Genomic DNA, 20,151 nt, shown 5'->3' on the forward strand with positions numbered 1-20,151 from the left:
ATGATACACTGCTGAACTCAGTTTGCTAGTATTTTTGTTACAAACTTTTGCATCTGTATTCACAGGGGATATACTGTAGTTTTTTTTTCTTGTGCCTTTGGCTGGCCTTGATATCAGGGTAATGCTGGCCTTAAGAATGAGACAGGAAGTATTCTCTTTAATCTTTTGTAAGAGTTTAAGGATTGGTTTTAATCCTTTAAATGTCTGGTCAACGTTTTTAAGATAAGTAAATCAGGTGTTTTTTGGAGCTGTCAACAGTGTTTCAAGGAACTAGAAAAATGTCTCAAGGACTGCAAGTTTCCATAAGCACAGTGTGAAATTATCACTATCAGCCAGCTCATAAAAGCCCCCACTGTCTGTTGGCCTCTTAGCTTTGTTCCTGGGCTTCTTTCTTCTAATTTATGTGCTGATTTACTTAGAATCTCATGTTCTGTACTTTAGGGTCTCTTTTGAAGGAGTCAGTTGTAAAGATTGGGCAACCGCACTCAGAAAAGAGACTTTTAACAGTATATCTGGAGTCTTTAAAATACTTCACACATACTATAATCCTTAAGTCATCCTTGAAAACTAGGTGAGTGATGTCAAATTTAGTAAAGGAAAAGCTTAGGGCCAAAAAACTTTGCATAAGGACAAGGATTTCTGGTTTTTGTTTTGTTTTGACCCCATTAGTAAGACTGCATTGGCTCTTCCTTTATTTCCCTCTTTTGTCTGCCCAAGACGTATTTAATTAGTTCACAAAGGCAACATACAGATTCTCCTCTTCCAAGATAAAATAAGCATTCTTCTACTATCTAATAAAAGGTTAGTTCCTTTTATTTGAAGTTGTACAGCAAAGGCCAACAATCAGTTCCTTATAGGCCAAAGAGGAGGCTTTGCCTCATTGTATTTTGGATTCTTTAACTGGGCATCTAAATGTGTTAGCCATTGTCACAAAATGATAACAGTGACTTTCTTTTTTTTTGCCTTTTAGGGCCGCACCTGCAGCATATGGAGGTTCCCAGGCTAGGGATCGAATCAGAGCTGCAGCTGCTGGCCTACACCACAGCCACAGCAACACAGGATACAAGGCCGAGTGTGAGACCTGCGCTGAAGCTCATGGCAACATCGGATCCCTAACCCACTGAATGAGGCCTGGAATCAAACCCGCATCCTCATGAGTACTAGTAGGATTCTTTTCCACTGAGCCACAGTATGAACTCCTGACTTTCAAATATTTTTGGCAGTTTCTCACAATAAGAAGTAACTTTTAGGGAGTCCCCATCTTGGCACAGTGGAAGTGAATCTGACTAGGAACCATGAGGTTTTGGGTTCGATTCCTGGCCTCGATCAGTGGGTTAAGGATCTGGTGTTGCCGTGAACTGTGGGGTAGGTTGAAGACGTGGCTTGGATCGGCTCTTGCGTAGGCCAGCAACAATAGCTCTGATTTGACCCCTAGCCCGGGGAACCTCCATACGCCTCAGGTGCAGCCCTAAAAAGACAAAACAAAAGTAACTTTTAGGGAGTTCCATAGTGGCTTAGTGGTTAACAAACCCAACTAGTATCCACGAGGACATGAATTCAATCCCTGGCCTTGCTCAGTGGGTTAAGGATCAGGCATTGCTGTGAGCCATGGTTTAGGTTGCGACAGGGCTCGGATCCCACGTTTGTGGCTGTGGCATAGGCTGGCAGGTGCAGCTCTTATTTGACCCCTAGCCTAGGAACCTCCATGCACCTCGAGTTCAGCCCTGAAAAGACAAAAAGGCAAAAAAAAAAAAAAAGAGAGAGAGAGAGGGAGAGAAGGTAACTTTTAGGGAGTTCCCATGGTGACTCCATATGCCACAGCTGCGGTCCTATAAAAAGCAAAAAAAAAGGAAGTGGGTTTTATTCCATGATCCATTTACAACTAATGTGAAAGTCTCCCAAGTCAGTTCTTAACCTTTTTTGAAGGAAAATGCATCCTGTCTTCTGTTTTGTTCCATTTCATTTTATGGTTTTTGTTTTGTTTTTCAGCTGCACCCACAGCATATGGAAATTCACAGGCCAGAGATTGAATCCAAGCCTCAGCAGCAATCCAGCAGTGCTTGGTCCTTAACCCACTGTGCCACAGCAGGAACTCCTCTTTTTTTTTTTTTTTTTTCCAGGGCCATGCCTACAGCATATGGAAGTTTCAAGGCTAGGGGTCTAATCAGAACTAGCTGCCAGAGTATGCCACAGCAACTCAGGATCCAAGCCCTGTCTGCAATGTATACCATAGCTCACAGCAAAGCTGGATCCTTAAGCACTGAGCAAGGCCAGGAATCAAACCCACATCCTCGTGGACTAGTCGGGTTCATAACCCGCTGAGTCACAGCAGGGACTCCCCTCCAACCTTTTTGTTAATACTGATTTCAACTTGCTGAATTGATTTCATAACTCGCTAATGGATGTGAACTTTATTTTTTTTTTTTTTTTTTTTTTTTTTTTTTTTTTTTTTTTTTTTTTTTTTGTTGTTGTTGTTACTATTTCTTGGGCCGCTCCCGCGGCATATGGAGGTTCCCAGGCTAGGGGTTGAATCGGAGCTGTAGCCACCGGCCTACACCAGAGCCACAGCAACGCGGGATCCGAGCCGCGTCTGCAACCTACACCACAGCTCACGGCAACGCCGGATCGTTAACCCACTGAGCAAGGGCAGGGACCGAACCCGCAACCTCATGGTTCCTAGTCGGATTCGTTAACCATTGCGCCACGACGGGAACTCCTGAACTTTATTTTTATTTTTATTTTTTTTTTTGCCTTTTTGCAATTTCTTGGGCCGCTCCTGCGGCATATGGAGGTTCCCAGGCTAGGGGTCCAATCGGAGCTGTAGCCACCGGCCTACGCCAGAGCCACAGCAACACAGGATCCGAGCCTCGTCTGCAACCTACACCACAGCTCACGGCAACGCCGGATCGTTAACCCACTGAGCAAGAGCAGGGACCGAACCCACAACCTTATGGTTCCTAGTCGGATTCGTTAACCACTGTGCCACGACGGGAACTCCGGATGTGAACTTTATAGTTTAAAAAAATATTCCTCCATAACCCCCAAATTTACCCACACATACATAGTATTTTGACCTCCAACCCTTAGACATTTTGATTCTGTGTTCTGGAGTAGAGCTCAGGATTTTTTTTTTTTTTTAATTAAGTGCCCAGATAATGCTGATTTAGCCACAGATAAGTGTTTGGGAACTACTAATTTTTTTTTTTTTTTTTTTTTTTTTTTGTCTTTTTGCTATTTCTTGGGCTGCTCCTGCGGCATATGGAGGTTCCCAGGCTAGGGATCGAATCGGAGCTGTAGCCACCAGCCTACGCCAGAGCCACAGCAACAGAGGATCCGAGCCGCGTCTGCAACCTACACCACAGCTCACGGCAACGCCGGATCGTTAACCCACTGAGCAAGGGCAGGGACCAAACCCGCAACCTCATGGTTCCTAGTCGGATTCGTTAACCACTGCGCCACGACGGGAACTCCTGGGAACTACTAATTGATGTAATCTAATAAAAACTAGTTTATTTAAAACTAAATCTGGAGTTTTTGCTGTGGCACAACAGGATTGGCTGTGTCTCTGGGCACTGGGATGCAAGTTTGATCCCTGGCCTGGCACCGTGGGTTAAGGATCCAGCATTGCTGCAACTGCAGCATAGGTCACAACTGTGCCTTGGATCTGATCCTGGCCCAGGAACTCCATATGCCAGGGGGATGGGGGATGATGGGAGTGGGGGACAAAACAAAAACAAAAACAAATCCATCTTTAAAATCACTGAAGACCATCATTGTAACTTTTGAAAATTATTTCTCTTTTAAATTTAGTAAATAAATCAGCATTGCCTAAACTCTCTGGACTCCAGTATTCATACTATCTGATAAAATGTGGGGAGTCATTTTTTGGAGTGATTGACAGATAAAGAACAACTAAATTCCCCTTGATTATAGAAGAAAAAAACAAGCTGGGCATGTAGTAGATTAAGTTACCTTCTGGTTTGTTCCATTCAGTAGTGATGTTGTCTTCTTTGACACAGACCAGTTTATGTCTGACTTGGAACACCAGCCATCAGGTTCAGCAGAGAAATGGCCTAACCACAGTGAGCTCTCATGTCCAGCTCATATCTGGAGAATCTAGAGGGTGAGTGTTGATTGAAATGTGTCATTGTTTTTGTGCCCAAGTCTGATATTTGCATGCAGTGGTCAGATTTGCATGTGCTGAACAGGAGGGGGTATATAGGGTACCTTCTTGGTAGGGGCCAGCTCATTATCTTTGGAGCTAAACTTTGGCTAGAAGACTCTGCCTTTTTTTTTTTTTTTCCATTAAAAAAAAATTTATTGATGGATAGTTGATTTACAATGTTGTGTGAGCTTCAAGTGTACTGCAAAGTGACTAGGTTACACAATTTTATGTATATATCCTTTTTGAGATTCTTTTCCATTATAGGTTATTACAAGATGTTGAATATAGTTCCCTATGCTCTGCAGTCGGGCCTTGTTGGTTTTCTACTGTGTATGTAGTCGTGTGTATATATGTTAATCCCAAACTCCTGATTTATCCCTACCCCATCCTTGACCCTCTGGTAACCATATGTGTGTTTTCCTTTTTTTCCCTTTTTTTTTTTTACAAAATAAAATACATATATTTAAACACAATTACATTCACACAGATTATTATAACATGGATCTTAGAGTAAGTGACTCCCTCTGAAGAAGTGGAATGGAAAATATGCTGAGACAAATAGGAAATTTATTCTATACTTTATCCCATTTTGTATGGCGTTCATCTTTACTATTTAGTATTATCTATTACATTTCAATTTTTCTTTAAAAGTTAGCATTATATTAAAATTGTGTATATTATGCAACTAAAATTTATAAAGAAGAAAGCCTTATATACCATTAAATATTTTATATAGCATAATAAAAAGAATAACTTAACTGGTAAGAATAACAAAAATAATACACCCTCTGAAAATAAGTAAAATATAAAATGCATAAATTGGTTAAAAAACAGTGTAACTATATAAATATGTCCTCACAATTTGTTACATCTTATTGATTCTTCAATAAAGGCATTACACCATTCTAGGTGATGTGATAAACAAGACATTATAGACTTTACATTATACCATGGAGAGAAATGGTTATTAATAATACAATTGTAGACCTATATTATTTAATTGTACAGTTGCATTATTTAATTATAATTATCATAAATTCTTTGATGTAGAGGAAGTCAGAAACAGTTCTAAGAAGACTTCAGCATTCCAAGAATGATGTCAAATGACCCCCTTCATGGTGGATTATGCACTTATTTACTATGGGATATATTTCTTCTTCAGAGATTCCTTGTTTATGTATCAATTGTAGATTTTTGGTTTGCAGTTATTCTGAAGTTTTGATATGAGTCTATATGTATACGAGATTGTTTTAAGTTGTTGTTCTCTTAATTGCAACTTCATCTCCAGTGTCCTGCACTGGTACCCACCTCTTCTCACGATTTCTGATTTTGGTGGTATAATTGTGCATGGATGATTTCATATCTTTACTGTATATATACCTTTACTGGTGAGCCTTGTCATTTGTGGAATTTTTGTTTCCTGTTGCTGTCTTTTCTTTTCTGCCTAGAGAAGTTCCTTTAGTATTTGTTGTAAGGCTGATTTAGTGTTGCTGAATTCTCTCAGCTTTTGCTTATCTGTGAAGGTTTTGATTTCTCCTTTAAATCTGAATGAGAGCCTTGCTGGGTAGAGTAATCTTGGTTGGAGGTTTTTTCCTTTCATCACGTTAAGTATATCATGCCACTCCCTTCTGGCCTGCAGAGTTTCTGCTGAAAAATCTGCTGATAACCTTATCGGTATTCCCTTGTATGTTACTTGTTTATTTTCCCTAGCTGCTTTCAAGATTTTCTCTTTGTCTTTAATTTTGGTTAGTTTGATTAATATGTGTCTCAGTGTATTCCTCCTTGGGTTTATTTTATATGGTACTCGTTGTGCTTCCTGGATTTGGGTGAGTGGTTCCTTTCCCATTTTAGGGAAGTTTTCGGCTATTATCTCTTGGAGTATTTTTTCTGTCCCCTTCACTCTCTCTTCTCCTTCTGGCACCTCTATAATACGGATGTTGTTGTGTTTCACGTTGTCCCAGGGTTCTCTGAGACTCTTCATTTGTTTTCAATCTTTTTTCTCTTTTCTGTTCTGCATCCTGTAATTTCCACTAATCTGTCCTTCACCGTGCTTATTCGTTCTTCTGCCTCCTGTATTCTGCTGTTGGCTGCCTCTAGTGAATTTTTTATTTCAGTTATTGATTTTGCATCTCTTCTTGTTTAAGTTTTATGTCTTGTATCTCTTTGGTCAGTGTTTCCTGTAAGTTATCCACCTTTGCCTCCAGTTTATTCCCAATGTCTTGTGTCATCTTCAGCATCAACAATCTAAAGCCTTTTTCCTGGAGGCTAAGAATCTCCTGTTGCTTAGCTGATTTTCTGGGGTTTTTCCTTTCTCCCTCATCTGAGTATAGTTCTCTGTCTTTTCATTTTTATAGGTTTTTGGTGTGGTGACCTTTTTACAGATAATAGGGTTGTAGCCTCTCTTACTTCTGGTGTCTGCCCCCCTTGTGGCTGAAGTCTGTATGGGGGCTTGCTGTAGGCTTCCTGATGGGAGGGGCTGATGCCTGCCCACTGGTAGGTGGAGCTGATTCTAATCCCTCTGGTGGGTGGGGCTTAGTCTCTGGATGAGATTAGAGGCAGCTGTGTGCCTGAGGGGTCTTTAGGTAGCCTGTTTACTGAGGGGTGGGGCTGTAATCCCACCTGCATTGTTGTTTGCCCTGGGGCTTCTCAGCACTGACTGATGGGTAGGGCCAGATTTTCCCAAAATGGCCACCTCCAGCGAAAGGCAGCTGCTGAATATTCCCGAGAGTTTTGCCTTCAGTGTCCCTCCCTCACAACAAGCCACATTCACCCCTGTTTTCCCAGGATGTCCTTCAAGAACTGCAGTCAGGTTTGACCCAGATTACTATGGAGACCTCGCTCTGCCCTGGGATCCGTGCACATGGAAGTCCGTGTGCACCTTTTAAGAATGGGGTCTCCGTTTCCCCCAGTCCTGTGGAGCTCCTGTGCACAAGCCCCACTGGCCTTCAATGCCAGATGCTCCAGGGGCTCTTTCTCCCAGTGCCAGATCCCCACACGTGAGGGTTTGATGTGGGACTCAGAACTCTCACTCTGGTAGGTGAGTCTCTCTCCGTGAACCAGTTAGTTTTCAGTCTGTGGAGCTTCCCACCAGGGAGGTATGGGTTGTTTATATCATGAAATCACCCCTCCTACCTCTTGATGTGGTCTCTTCTTTTTCTTCTATAGTAGGGTATCTTTTTTAAGGTTTCCGGTCCATTCGGGTGGGGATTGCTCAGCTTTTAGTTGTGAATTTTGTTGTTCTTAGGAGAGAAGTTGAGCTCCAGTCCCTCTATTCTGCCATATTAATCCTCTCTCAGAAGCTTGATTTTTATTTTCAGTTAATGGAAGGAGAACAGTGTGCAGAGAGCTCCCATATGTGTGTTTTCTATGTCTGTGAATCCAAATGGCATTATTTCATTCTTTTCCATGGCTAAGTAATATTCCATTATTATGTGTGTGGGAATGCATGCCTGTGTGTGTCCAGACTCTGCTTTTTAAATCTAACCACATTCGCAGTCTCACACTTGTACTTATAAATTTAGTCTGGGTTTGAATAGAAGGCCAGCATTGATTGGATTTATTAAACCAAAGCAGAGGGAGGCCTATCTGTATGAATTCTATGGCTTGGATGCCGAATAAGTTTGGTTGATGATCAGGTGTGTAAGCCTACTCATTTCTGGTCAAGTACTCTAAGTTTTGATGTAAGGCAGTATGGAATGATAATAAAGCAGGAAATGTTAGCCATTTGCCAAATGCAACCTGGATCATTTACCCTTGAGCCTGCCCTTTAGGCCCATGTTTGCACTCCCGGAAGTTCACCCAGAGCTCCATTTGGAAGGAATCAGTGCTTGTGAGGGAGGGAGCTGGGCCTCAGACCTCTCTACCTCAGCAACCAACCATAGCCCTCCCTTTCCCTCACACAGACAGCTTCTTTCTTCAAAGACTCTCGAAGACACATGAGAAAGTCTATGATGGAAATTATAAATATACAGGAAGTTCCTGTTGTGGCACAGCGGAAATGAACCCGACTAATATTGAATATGCGGGTTCAATCCCTGGTCTTGCTCAGTGTCTTGGGGATCCACCGTTGAGGTGAGCTCTGGTGTAAGTCACAGACGCAACTTGGATCCTGAGTTGCTGTGGCTATGGTATGGGCCGGCAGCTATAGCTCCGATTAGACTCCTTGTCTGGGAACTTTCATATGTCACAGGTGCAGTCCTAAAAAAAAAAAAAAAAAAAAAAGAAGAAAAAGAAATTATAAATATATGGCTTGTAATTCTCAAAATGCCATTTGAATTTGATTTTAATGAAATTAGATTTGGAAGAGGACTTAGAAATCATGCCCACTACCCAACTCTTTATACTGAAGATACTAAAGCCTGCTGATAAGCCATAGGACCAAAATCCTGGCTTCTCCCAGAAGCTGGGCCAGCCTCACCTGGTTTTACATCTTTGGCAAAGAAATTTCTACCTGTCTATAAAACTCTCAGGAGAGTTATACCCAGAAGGACTTAAATGAATATCCTCACATGATTGTTATAGTTGAGAAAATCAATTCAAAGACTGAGTTGCCCTCTGTAAATCAACTATAATAAAAAATGCTTTAAAAAAAGATTAAGTTGGGAGTTCCCGTTGTGGCGCAGTGGTTAACACATCCGACTAGGAACCATGAGGTTGCGGGTTCGGTCCCTACCCTTGCTCAGTGGGTTGACGATCCGGCGTTGCCGTGAGCTGTGGTGTAGGTTGCAGACACGGCTCGGATCCTGCATTGCTGTGGCTCTGGCATAGGCTGTCGGGCTACAGCTCCGATTCGACCCCTAGCCTGGGAACCTCCATATGCCGCAGGAGCGGCCCTAGAAATGGCAAAAAGACAAAAAAAAAAAAAAAGATTAAGTTGGGGGAGTTCCCGTCATGGCTCAGTGCTTAACGAATCCGACTAGGAACCATGAGGTTGCACGTTCGATCCCTGGCCTCGCTGTGGCTGTGGTGTAAGCCGGCAGCTGTGGCTCCGATTGGACCCCTAGTCTGCGAACCTCCATGTGCTGCGGGTGCGGCCCTAAAAAGAAAAAAAAAAAAAAAAAAAACTAAGTTGAAGTTCCCTTCATGGTGCAGTGGAAACGAGTCCGACTAGGAACCATGAGGTTGCGGGTTCCACCCCTGGCCTTGCTCAGTGGGTTAAGGGTCTGGCATTGCCGTGAGCTAAGGTTTAGGTTGCAGACTCGGCTGGGATCTTGCATTTGCTGTGGCTATGGCGTAGGCCATCAGCTGTAGCTCTGATTAGATCCTCACCCAGGGAACCTCCATATGTCAAGAGTGTGGCCCTAAAACAAAACAAACAAACAAAAAGATTAAGTTGCCTTAGTCACATCAAAGCTGAACCAAAATTAAAGCTTATTTTTCCTAGTGTTTACTCCATTGTTCTTCCCATGTGTGAAGGAACAAGTTGGTCACTAGTGATCTCGGTAAGAAATGTGTCTGTGAGGGAGTTCCTGTCGTGGCGCAGTGGTTAACAAATCCGACTAGGAACCATGAGGTTGCGGGTTCGGTCCCTGCCCTTGCTCAGTGGGTTAACGATCCGGCGTTGCCGTGAGCTGTGGTGTAGGTTGCAGACACGGCTTGGATCCCAAGTTGCTGTGGCTCTGGCGTAGGCTGGCGGCTACAGCTCCGATTCAACCCCTAGCCTGGGAACCTCCATATGCCGCAGGAGCGGCCCAAGAAATAGCAACAACAACAACAACAACAACAAAAAAGACAAAAAAAAAAAAAAAAGAAAAAGAAATGTGTCTGTGGATGGAGTTCCCGTCGTGGCTCCGTGGTTAATGAATCTGACTAGGAACCATGAGGTTGCAGGTTTGATCCCTGGCCTTGCTCAGTGGGTTAAGGATCCAGCATTGCTGTGAGCTGTGGTATAGGTCACAGACACGGCTCGGATCCCATGCTGCTGTGACTGTGGTGTAGGCCAGCGGCTACAGCTCCAGTTAGACCCCTACCCTGGGATCTTCCATATGCAGCAGGTGTGGCCCTAGAAAGAACAAAAAGACAAAAAATAAAAATAAAAAAAAGAAATGTGTTCTGTGAAATGAAGGGATCAATGGATGACTAAGGAGTGAACAGGAGGTAAGAACATAGAAACGGCAGTGTAGATGACTCCTTTAAGATGTTAAACAGTGAAAGAAAAAACATAACAGACCCATGTGGGTCTAGGACTTTATTAGTTTGTTTACTTGCTTATTTGAGATAGAGACATACCCATATTTAATGCTGAGAAGAATCCAGGAGGAGAGAGTGGGTGAGTAGACTGATTAAAGAGTTGGAAGAGTAGAAAAAGTTGATGGAGCAAGGTCTTGAAAAAGCAAGCCTGTAGGATTCATAGTATAGGTTGTGGAATGAGTCATGCGGATTGTCTTACAGCACTGGGGCTCAGTTTGGGCCCTGGAGACAATGGATTTGGCAGTATATAGAAATGGACAAAATTACTCAGAGATGTACAAAATTAATAAAAAATATAGAGAAGGACAGGGGTTGTTGTTGTTGGTTTTTTTTTTTTTCCTTTTTTTCTTTTTTTTTTTTTGGCTGCACCTGAGACATATGACTGTCCCAGGCCAGGGATTGAATCTGAGATGCAGCAACTGCTGTTGCAAAGCAGGATCCTTAACCCACTATGCCAGGCTGGAATTGAACCCTCTCCACAGCAGAGACAATGCCGGTTCAGGAACTCCAAGGACAGAGTATTTTTATAAACCTGAAATTCAGAATCGCACATCTTAACCCAAATTGAAAATCTTTCCTTCCTTCCTTCCTTCCTTCCTTCCTTCCTTCCTTCCTTCTTTCTTTCTTTTTCTTTCTTTCTCTTTTTGCTTTTTAGGGCCACACTTGTGGCATATGGAAGTTCCCAGCCTAGGGTTCAAATTGGAGCTGCCAGCCACAGCCACAGCAATCCCAGATCTGAGCCATGTCTGTGACCTACACCACAGCTAATAGCAATACCGGATCCTTAAACCACTGAGAAAGGCCAGGGAGCGACTCAAATCCTCATGGGTGCTAGTCGGGTTCATTACCACTGAACCACAACAGGAACTCCAGAAATTTCTTATTTTGGCTTTTTTCCCCCCCTACAGTTCAGTTTTTGCAGATACAAAAACATACGTAGGAGTTCCGTCATGGCTCGGTGGTTAACGAATCCAACTAGGAACCATGAGGTTGCGGGTTCAATCCCTGGCCTTGCTCAGTGGGTTAAGGATCCTGCGTTGCTGTGGCTCTGGCGTAGGCCAGTGGCTACAGCTCCAATTAGACCCCTAGCCTGGGAACCTCCATATGCCACGAGAGTGGCCCAAGAAATGCCAAAAAGCCAAAAAGCCAAAAAGCCAAAAAAAAAAAAAAAAAAAAAAAAAAAACAACCAAACATATGTATTAGAGTTCTCTTCTGGCACAGTAGCTTAAGGATCCAGCATTGTCATTGAAGCGGCCTGGGTCACTGCTCTTACATGGATTTGATCCCTACCCTGAGAACTTCCACATGCAGCTGGTGCCACAACAACAACAAAAATATATATGTTGGAGTTATTTGGTGGCTCAACAGTTTAAGGATCCAGCTTTGTCACTGCTATAGCTCTGGTTACTGCTGTGGCATGAGTTGGATCTCTGGCCCAAAACTTTTTTTGCATGTTGTGGACACAGCCAAAAGAAAACATACATGCTGATACTTGAATATACTTTCAAGTAACTCTTTACTCAGCTGGACATTTAATGTATGTTTTTGTAGAATGTTTTAACAACTTTTTTCTAGAAGAAAGACATGTATGACACTCAGTATGGCATAACATGTGTAAAAGGAAAGACCCATAATAATAGGACTGATCTCCCCCTCAGTCAGTTGTGAAATAAAAAGTATCATAATTTCCCTTTATTAGTATTAAAACTAATGTTAAAAGTGAAGACTAGATTTCCCATTGTGGTGCAGTGGAAATGAATCCAACTAGGAACCATGAGATTGTGGGTTCGATCCTTGGCCTTGCTCAGTCGGTTAAGGATCCAGTGTTGCCCTGAGCTATGGTATAGGTCTCAGACACGACTCAGATCCCACAGCCAGCGGCTACAGCTCCAACTAGACTCCTAGCTTGGGAACCTCCATATGCCGCAGGTGTGGCCCTAGAAAAGGCAAAAAGACAAAAAAAAAGGTGAAGATTATATAGGAGTTCCCGTGTGGCTCAGCAGGTGAAGGATCTAGAGTTATCACTGCAGTGGCCTGAGTCACTACTGTGGCACATGTTCAGTCCCTGGTCTGAGAATTTCCATATGCCGAGGGTACAGCCAAAAAAAAAGTGTAGAATTTCTGATCGTTGTACGTATAATTTTCAATTTGTCCTATGGTGAGAAGCTGTCTAGACTCAGTGTGAAAGTTAAAATAACTTAGTTAAAAACTTGGTTTGAGGAGTTCTTGCTATGGCACCGTGGGTTAAGAATCTGACTACAGCATTTGGGTTACTGCAGATGCATGGGTTTGATCCCCATCCTGGTGCCAGGAAATGTTGTCTGTAGCTGAGTAGCCATGTGACTAAACTCAGTTACTAGAGAAAAATGAATTAGGTTAGTTAGCAAGCAGTCTACCCACAGATACATTCTAAATTTTCAGAAACTTTTTTTCTCTCTGTAGCTTAAAATAGCAAATTAATCAGATTTTGAATGCAACTTAATTCTTCAGCTCATTTCATAAATAGTTGAATTCAGTATTTTATGGGTTTTGGGTTTTTTTGTTTGTTTTTTTTTTTTTTTTTTTTTGTCTTTTTAGGGCCACACCTGAGGCATATGGAGGTTCCCAGGCTAGAGGTTGAATTGGAGCTACAGCTGCCGACCTACACTAGAGTCACAGCAACACCAGATCCGAGCCAAGGCAGTGACCTACATCATAGCTCATAGATAGCAACGCTGGATTCTTAACCCACTGAGTGAGGCCAGGGATTAAACCTGCAACCTCATGGGTCCTAGTTGGATTTGTTTCCATTGCGCCACGGTGGGAACTCCTTTTTTTTTTTTTTTAATGTATTTAGTTTAGATGCAATTTTTATAAATTATCTAATAACTTAAAAGTAATCTTTAAGAAAACTATGCTATAGAGTAATAAACTATAAAGTAATATTAGTTTCTCATTCATTTAAAATCATTTTTAAGCATTCTCATTGTGGCACAGTGGGTTAAGGATCCCATGTTCTCTCTGGCAGCGTGGGTTCAATCCCTGGCCTGGATCAATGAATTAAAGTATCACATTGCCCCAGCTTCGGCGTAGGTTGCAGCTGAAGCTTAGATTCAGTCCCTAGCCTGGGAACTTGCATATGCTGCAGATGTGGGGAAAAAAATTATTTCTATTCTTTTACTTCCAAATTTATCTCGTTTCTTCATTTCAAGCGAAATTCAGAAAACAGTCACACCAATATATAGTCTTCATTTTATATGAAGTAATGTCATAAAATTGTTCACCAGGGAGTTTCCGTTGTGGCTCAGTAGTTAACGAATCCAACTGGGAACCACAAGGTTGCGGGTTCGATCCCTGGCCTTGCTCAGTGGGTTAAGGATCTGGTGTTGCCGTGAGCTGTGGTGTAGGTTGCAGACGTGGCTCAGATCCCGCATTGCTGAGGCTCTGGCGTAGGCCGGTGGCTGCAGCTCCAATTGGACCCCTAGCCTGGGAACCTCCATATGCTGCAGGAGCGGCCCAAGAAATGGCAAAAAGACCAAAAAAAAAATTGTTCTCCAGGTGTTCCTTTCGTGGCCCAGCAGAAATGTATCTGACTAGGAATCATGAGGTTGCTGGTTTGATCCCTGGCCTCGCTCAGTGGGTTAAGGATCCAGCATTGCTTTGAGCTGTGGTGTAGGTCGCATATGCAGCTTGGATCTTGCATTATTATAGCTGTGGTATAGGCCCGCATCTGTAGCTCTGATTTGACCCCTACCCTGGGAACTTCCATATGCCATGGGTGTGGCCATAAAAAAGCAAAAAAAAAAAAATAATAATAATAGTAATAATAAATAAATAAATAAAAATAAATAAAATTGTTCACCTAGAGAATGAATTAAACCTCAATCTTAGAGTGTAGGGAAAGGAGTAAAAGATAAATTTGCCAGTCTTTGATGAATGTTCATTGCAGCTTTATCTTTTTATTTTTACTTTTTTTAAGGACCCATACCAACAGCATATGGAAGTTCCCAGGCTAGGGGTTGAATTGGAGCTGCAGCTGCTGGTCTACACCACAGCCACAGCAACACCAGATCCAAGCCTTGTCTGTGACCTGCACCACAGCTCTCGGCAATGCCCGATCCTTAACCCACTGAGCAGGGCCACATATCAAAACCACATCCTCATGGGTACTAGTTGGGTTTGTTACTGCTGAGCCACAATGGAAACTCCCAGTTGCAGCTTTAAGATGAAATAATATACATAACCAAAGTCTGATTATAACCTGAAATACTTTGCAGAAATGATCAAGATGTTATAGATGCTAGTTTTGGACTTTTGTGTATTTGACAATGTGCATCCCCCTACTCCAGAGGCCATGCCTTGGGTTACCCTGCCCCTCCACCTGGTGGTGAGATTTCATACCACACTATGCTTGCCTGCTCTACTCTGAGTGCTTAAGCATTGGAAATAGCTTTAAATAAGAGGTCTGTTGTTACTCACATACCTTATTCTTGTGTATAGAAGTTTTTTCTTATAGCAGCTATTGCAGGTGGCTCTGATGACTTCTTTTGTAGTGGCACAGGCAATCCAGGTGTTGAGGTAATGGGAGTCAGGGATGGTGGCTGCTACAAGTGGGCCAAATGCTGTGACCTACATAACCTGTTACCATGGGTATTGACTCTTGTTCTAGGCTTTTTTTTTTTTTTTTTGACTGAACTGCAACATATGGAGTTCCCAGGTCAGGAATCAGATCCAAGCCACGGTTGTGATCTAAGCCTCAGCTGTGGCAACACTGGATCCTTAACCCGTACTGAGCCGGTACTTGAACCTGTGTCCCAACACTCCCAAGGCACTTCTGTTCCTGTTGCACCAAAGCGGGAGCTCCTTGTTCTAGGATTTTAATTCATTATACTCTTTATGTGGGGGAAATGATAAAATTGTACAGGAGGGGCATAAGCAACTTTATGTTCTTTTCTTAAATTGGTGGAAAAAAAATAAAGCCACCTCCATGCTTTATGGAGTAGTTTAAATATATTGATAAATTAATGCATCTCTACATTCAAAAGGAAGTGAAAATGAAATTGCAAGTATTAATTTTTTTTTTTTTTTTTTTTTTTTTTGGTCTTTTTAGGGCCATACCCGCAACATACGGAGGTTCCCAGGCTAGGGGCTGAATTAGAGCTGTAGCCACTGGCCTATGCCACAGCTACATACTGTCTGATCTGAGCCGCATCTGCAACATATACTGCAGCTCACAGCAATGCTGGATCCTCAACTCACTGAGCGAGGCCAGGGATCGAACCTGCATCCTCATGGTTCCTAGTCGGATTCGTTTCTGCTGAGCCACGATGGGAACTCCCCATAATAATTTTTAATTTGCTTAAGTTGACACTCAAATTTTGGCCAGTCACATTAGAAGTCTAGGAACACAGAGATGGGAGCCAGGTTCCAGAGCTTCCAGCCTAAAGGAGAAGTGAGGGCAAAGGAGAGCAGTGGACTTGTATACCGTACTGCACTCAAGTTATTGCTAAAGGATGGTGAAAGGACTGCTTTGTTGCAGTTCTGACTTTGTCCTAAAATTCATATTCAGTAGCTTTTATTTGTGCATAATGTGTGTTGTTGTTTTGGCAAGTCCCCAGATTATATTTAAGATACACTTGACACGTGATTTCAGTCAGCAGTCAGTATTTACCAAGCAATAACGATTCAGTGGAGAACAAGATAGACAAGTTCCTTGCCCTGTTGGGACTTAAATCTGCTTACTAATTATTATGTATTAATGTTATGTATTAAAGTACATTTGAGTATAGTCAAATGTATTAAAGTACATTTGAGTACTTCTTTGTGGGAAATCTTCTTGGCTTTATCCTAGTCTTAAAATCCTAAACTCAGGAGTTCCCGTTGACTAGTATCCATGAGGATATGGGTTTGATCAGTGGCCTCACTCAGTGGGTTAAGGATCCAGCATTGCTGCAAGTTGCAGTTTTAGGTTGAAGACTCAGCTCAGATCTGGCATTGCTGTGGCTGTGGCATTAGAATGGCAGCTGCAGCCCAATTCAACCCCTAGCCGAGAAACTTAAATATGTTGCAGGTGCAGCTCTAAAAAGGAAAGGGAAAAAAATCCTGAACTGTCAAGAACCTTCTAGATTGCTTCTACTAAATGAGGTTAGGCACACTATGTAAAAGAACAGCATAACTTTGGTAAGGGGGAACAGAAGCAACACAGCTTTGATCAGGCTTTTGCTATAAAGGTCACTACCTGGTTACTGCAGAAAATCATGTGTTAATCCTTATTATCAAATTGTACTTGGTAAGTGGGTGGATAGTACTAATTATAGACCCACATCCTTAAGAAAAGGTAAGCACTGGAGTTCCCGTCGTGGTGCAGTGGTTAACGAATCCGACTAGGAACCATGAGGTTGCGGGTTCGGTCCCTGCCCTTGCTCAGTGGGTTAATGATCCGGCGTTGCCGTGAGCTGTGGTGTAGGTTGCAGATGCGGCTCGGATCCTGCGTTGCTGTGGCTCTGGCGTAGGCCGGTGGCTACAGCTCCGATTCAACCCCTAGCCTGGGAACCTCCATATGCCGAGGGAGCGGCCCAAGAAATAGCAACAGCAACAACAAAAGACAAAAAGACAAAAAGACAGAAAAAAAGAAAAGGTAAGCACTGACTTCCTCATAAAGGCACAGGAAGGAGCTCCCTGGTGGCCTAGTTGGGTTAAAGATCCAGTGTTGGCACTGCAGTGGCTCAGGCCACTGCTGTGGCACAGGTTTGACCCTGGCCTGGGAACTTCTACATGCCATGGATACAGCCAAAAACAATAAATAAAGACATAGGAAAACAGTATATGATTTTTTTTTTTTAAGACCACAGGTACGGCATAGGGAAGTTTCCAGGCCAGGGGTCGAATCGGAGCTACAGCTGCTGGTCTATGCCACAGCCAAGGCAACACCAGATCCAAGCTGCATCTATGACCTATAACCTACAAGGGGCCGGGGATCAAACCCATATCCTCATGGATGCTAGTCTGGTTCGTTTTCACTGAGGCACAGCAGGGAACTCTTATCACATGATTTTTGATGATGATAAAGCATCTTTTTTTTTTTGAATGGCCACACCAGTGGCATGTGGAAGTTCCCAGGCCAGGGATTGAATCTGAGCTGTAGCTATGTTAACACTGGATTCTTTAACCCACCGAGCTGGGCCAGGAACCAAACCTGAGAATCCGCAGTTATCTGAGCCGCTGCAGTGGGATTCTTAACCCACTGTACCACAGAGGGGACTCTTAAGCAACATGTTTAATCATCTTGTTTTTAAACTTGAATAATAAGATAAGAATTGAATAAGGTGTATTTCATGGCAGTCTGAAACATCTTTTTTTTTTTTTTTTTTTCTTTTTAGAACCTCACACGTGGCATATGCAAGTTCCCAAGCCAGGGGCCTACACCATAGCCACACCAACACCGGCTCCAGGCCGCATCTGCAGCCTACACCACAGTTCACAGCAACGCCAGATCCTTAACCCACTGAGCAAGGCCAGGGATCAAATCCACATCCTTATGGATACTAGTCAGGTTCGTTTCTACTGAGCTACAAGGGCAACTCCTGCCTGGAACATCTTTGAAGCTACCATCTTTGGAAGGAATAATCGATGAGAAAAGATAGCTTGAATTCAAGCTCAATACTTGATTTATATTTGGCTTTTTGCCGTGCTGTGAGACCTGTCTAAATAGACACTGCCAAAATTAAAATCAGATGCCATGTGTTACGTTAGTCTTATTAATATTCCTGGTCCCTTTCCTACCCTCCAACTTCATCAACTTTCAGTGTACTAGTTCCAGATAGCTTCCAAGTAGTTGTATTGAATTAGGATTCGTATATTCAAGACATCAGAAATTGATGTTTCCTCTTTAATAAGGTTCTTGTCCTTCAGGAGCTCACAGGCTATTTGAGAGACAGATAACACTGATGCCTATTGATAACCTAATGTGATGAGTAATCCTCGAGGCGTTGCACAGAGATCGAAGGCCATCCTTGTGCTTCCTTTTAGCATGAGACTAACTCATAGACCCACACATTAAATCCACACTGAAAAGTGTTTGTTCCTGTTGTTATGACAGAGGTGCCAAAGGCTGCCTTGTCTGTTTATGTCCCTTTATATTCTATATAAGGGTTTAAAAAAAAAAAACCTCCATTATACTTATGAGGAAACTGAAATGTATTGCCATGCAAAGCATTCCCATAATTTTTCATTTACATAGAAACTGTTTCAGTGAGTTATTTTTATCACTCAGGAATCGGTTTAGATTAATTCCATCCTTCATCATGAATGGTCAATAAAGCCGTGCCTGGAAAAATTATTTAAAAAACATCCTCATCATTCTCACTGTGGCACTGTAAGTTAAGGATCTGGTATTTTTGCAGCTATGGCATAGGTCACTGCTGTGGATTGGATTCAGTCCCTGGTCTGGGAACTTCCATATGCTGTGGGTGTAGCCAAGAAAAAGAAAAAAAAAAAAAAAAGCACCTTCTATCTGGAGTTTTCCTGTGACACAGTGGATTAAGGATCTGGCATTGTTACTAAAGTTGCTGCTGTGGCAAGGGTTCAATCCCTGCTCCTTGGAATTTCCACATGCCATGGGTGCAGCGAAAAGAAAAAAAAAAAAGCACCCTCTGTCTGACAAAGACCTTCATAAGTCTGTATCAGTGACCTTCAGAAAGTGATCTCAAGGAGTTCCTGTTGTGGCGCAGTGGTTAACGAATCTGACTAGGAACCATGAGGTTGCAGGTTCGATCCCTGGCCTTGCTCAGTGGGTTAAGGATCCGGCATTGCTGTGAGCCGTGGTGTAGGTCGCAGACTCGGCTCAGATCCCACGTTGCTGTGGCTCTGGCGTAGGCTGGTGGCTACAGCTCTGATTAGACCCCTAGCCTGGGAACCTCCATATGCCACGGGATGGCCCCAGAAAAGGCAAAAAAGACAAAAAATAAATAAATAAAAAAGAAATTGATCTCAATTAATAACTATTAGAGTTCACCAGCACTGCTTAATATTCACCTTTTTGTAATTAGAGACTTTTGCTTCTAGTCCTACTTACTTACTATTCTACATGAAAACTAACCACAGTCAAGCCAAATTTTCATCCTTCACTCCTTTGTCCTTCTGAGTGCTGGCACTTGAAAATTTGTTGACAAATCACAGACTTTTACAGTTTAAGAGGCCTTTATTAATATAACACCATCATTATATAGATAAGGAAACGGGAGTCTTAGATGTATGAAGTAATTTGTCCAAGGACACACATGGAATTAGTGGCAGAACTTATATTCATACCAAAAGTTCTCTTTTTTTTTTTTTCTTTATTTCATATGGTTTTTGTTTATTTACTTATTAAATTTATTTTTTGGCCAGACGTACAACATTTGGAAGTTCCCAGGCCAGGGATCAAACCTGTGGGCACAGTAGCTACCTGAGCCACGTCAGGGACAGTGCTGGATACTTAACCCACGGAGCCACATGGCAACTCCCCAAAAGTAATTTCCAGGCCATTCTTCTGTTTACATATTTGCTTTCCCAGGTCTTATTTTCTCATCAGATGACAAGGCTACTTCCACTCTTTTTTTTCCCCCCAGCCTTTTGCTCTTCAAGTGGAACTGTGAAATTTCTCCCATATTTTCAGTCTCTAGTAAGAAGATGACTTAAATCTCTTCTTGCTCTGACCAACCATTCACTGTAGTCTCTTACCCACAGGGTTTGTCCATTTGGATATTCTAATTTCCAAATCCAGTTCCAGACCTAACCCAACACGTTCCTCCTCTAAATTCCTCCTCAGCTTATTTCC

At 42.5% G+C, this 20,151-nt stretch overlaps 1 protein-coding gene across 10 annotated transcripts in view; it reads left to right on the forward strand.

The window, feature by feature from the left end:
• Positions 1-20,151, forward strand: part of NFATC3 (nuclear factor of activated T cells 3) — a 140,581-nt gene that overhangs the window by 113,806 nt on the left and 6,624 nt on the right. For 5 of the 10 annotated variants that reach the window (XR_014805694.1, XM_021094123.2, XM_084959908.1 and 2 more), the window contains one exon: positions 4,020-4,123. The exons of the other annotated variants lie outside the window; for them this stretch is intronic. Coding sequence is in view for 4 of the 5 variants with exons in the window: in XM_021094123.2 (XP_020949782.1) it covers positions 4,020-4,120 (101 nt within the window). In the remaining variant the exon portion in view is untranslated. The remainder of the gene's footprint in view (positions 1-4,019; positions 4,124-20,151) is intronic. 10 annotated transcript variants of the gene reach the window in all.

Source organism: Sus scrofa, chromosome 6, assembly GCF_054392235.1.
Source record: "Sus scrofa isolate SSC_HxYL_T2T_F1_AM1 chromosome 6, Sscrofa_HxYL_maternal_Yorkshire_Landrace_v2.0, whole genome shotgun sequence".
Classification (NCBI taxonomy): domain Eukaryota; kingdom Metazoa; phylum Chordata; class Mammalia; order Artiodactyla; family Suidae; genus Sus; species Sus scrofa.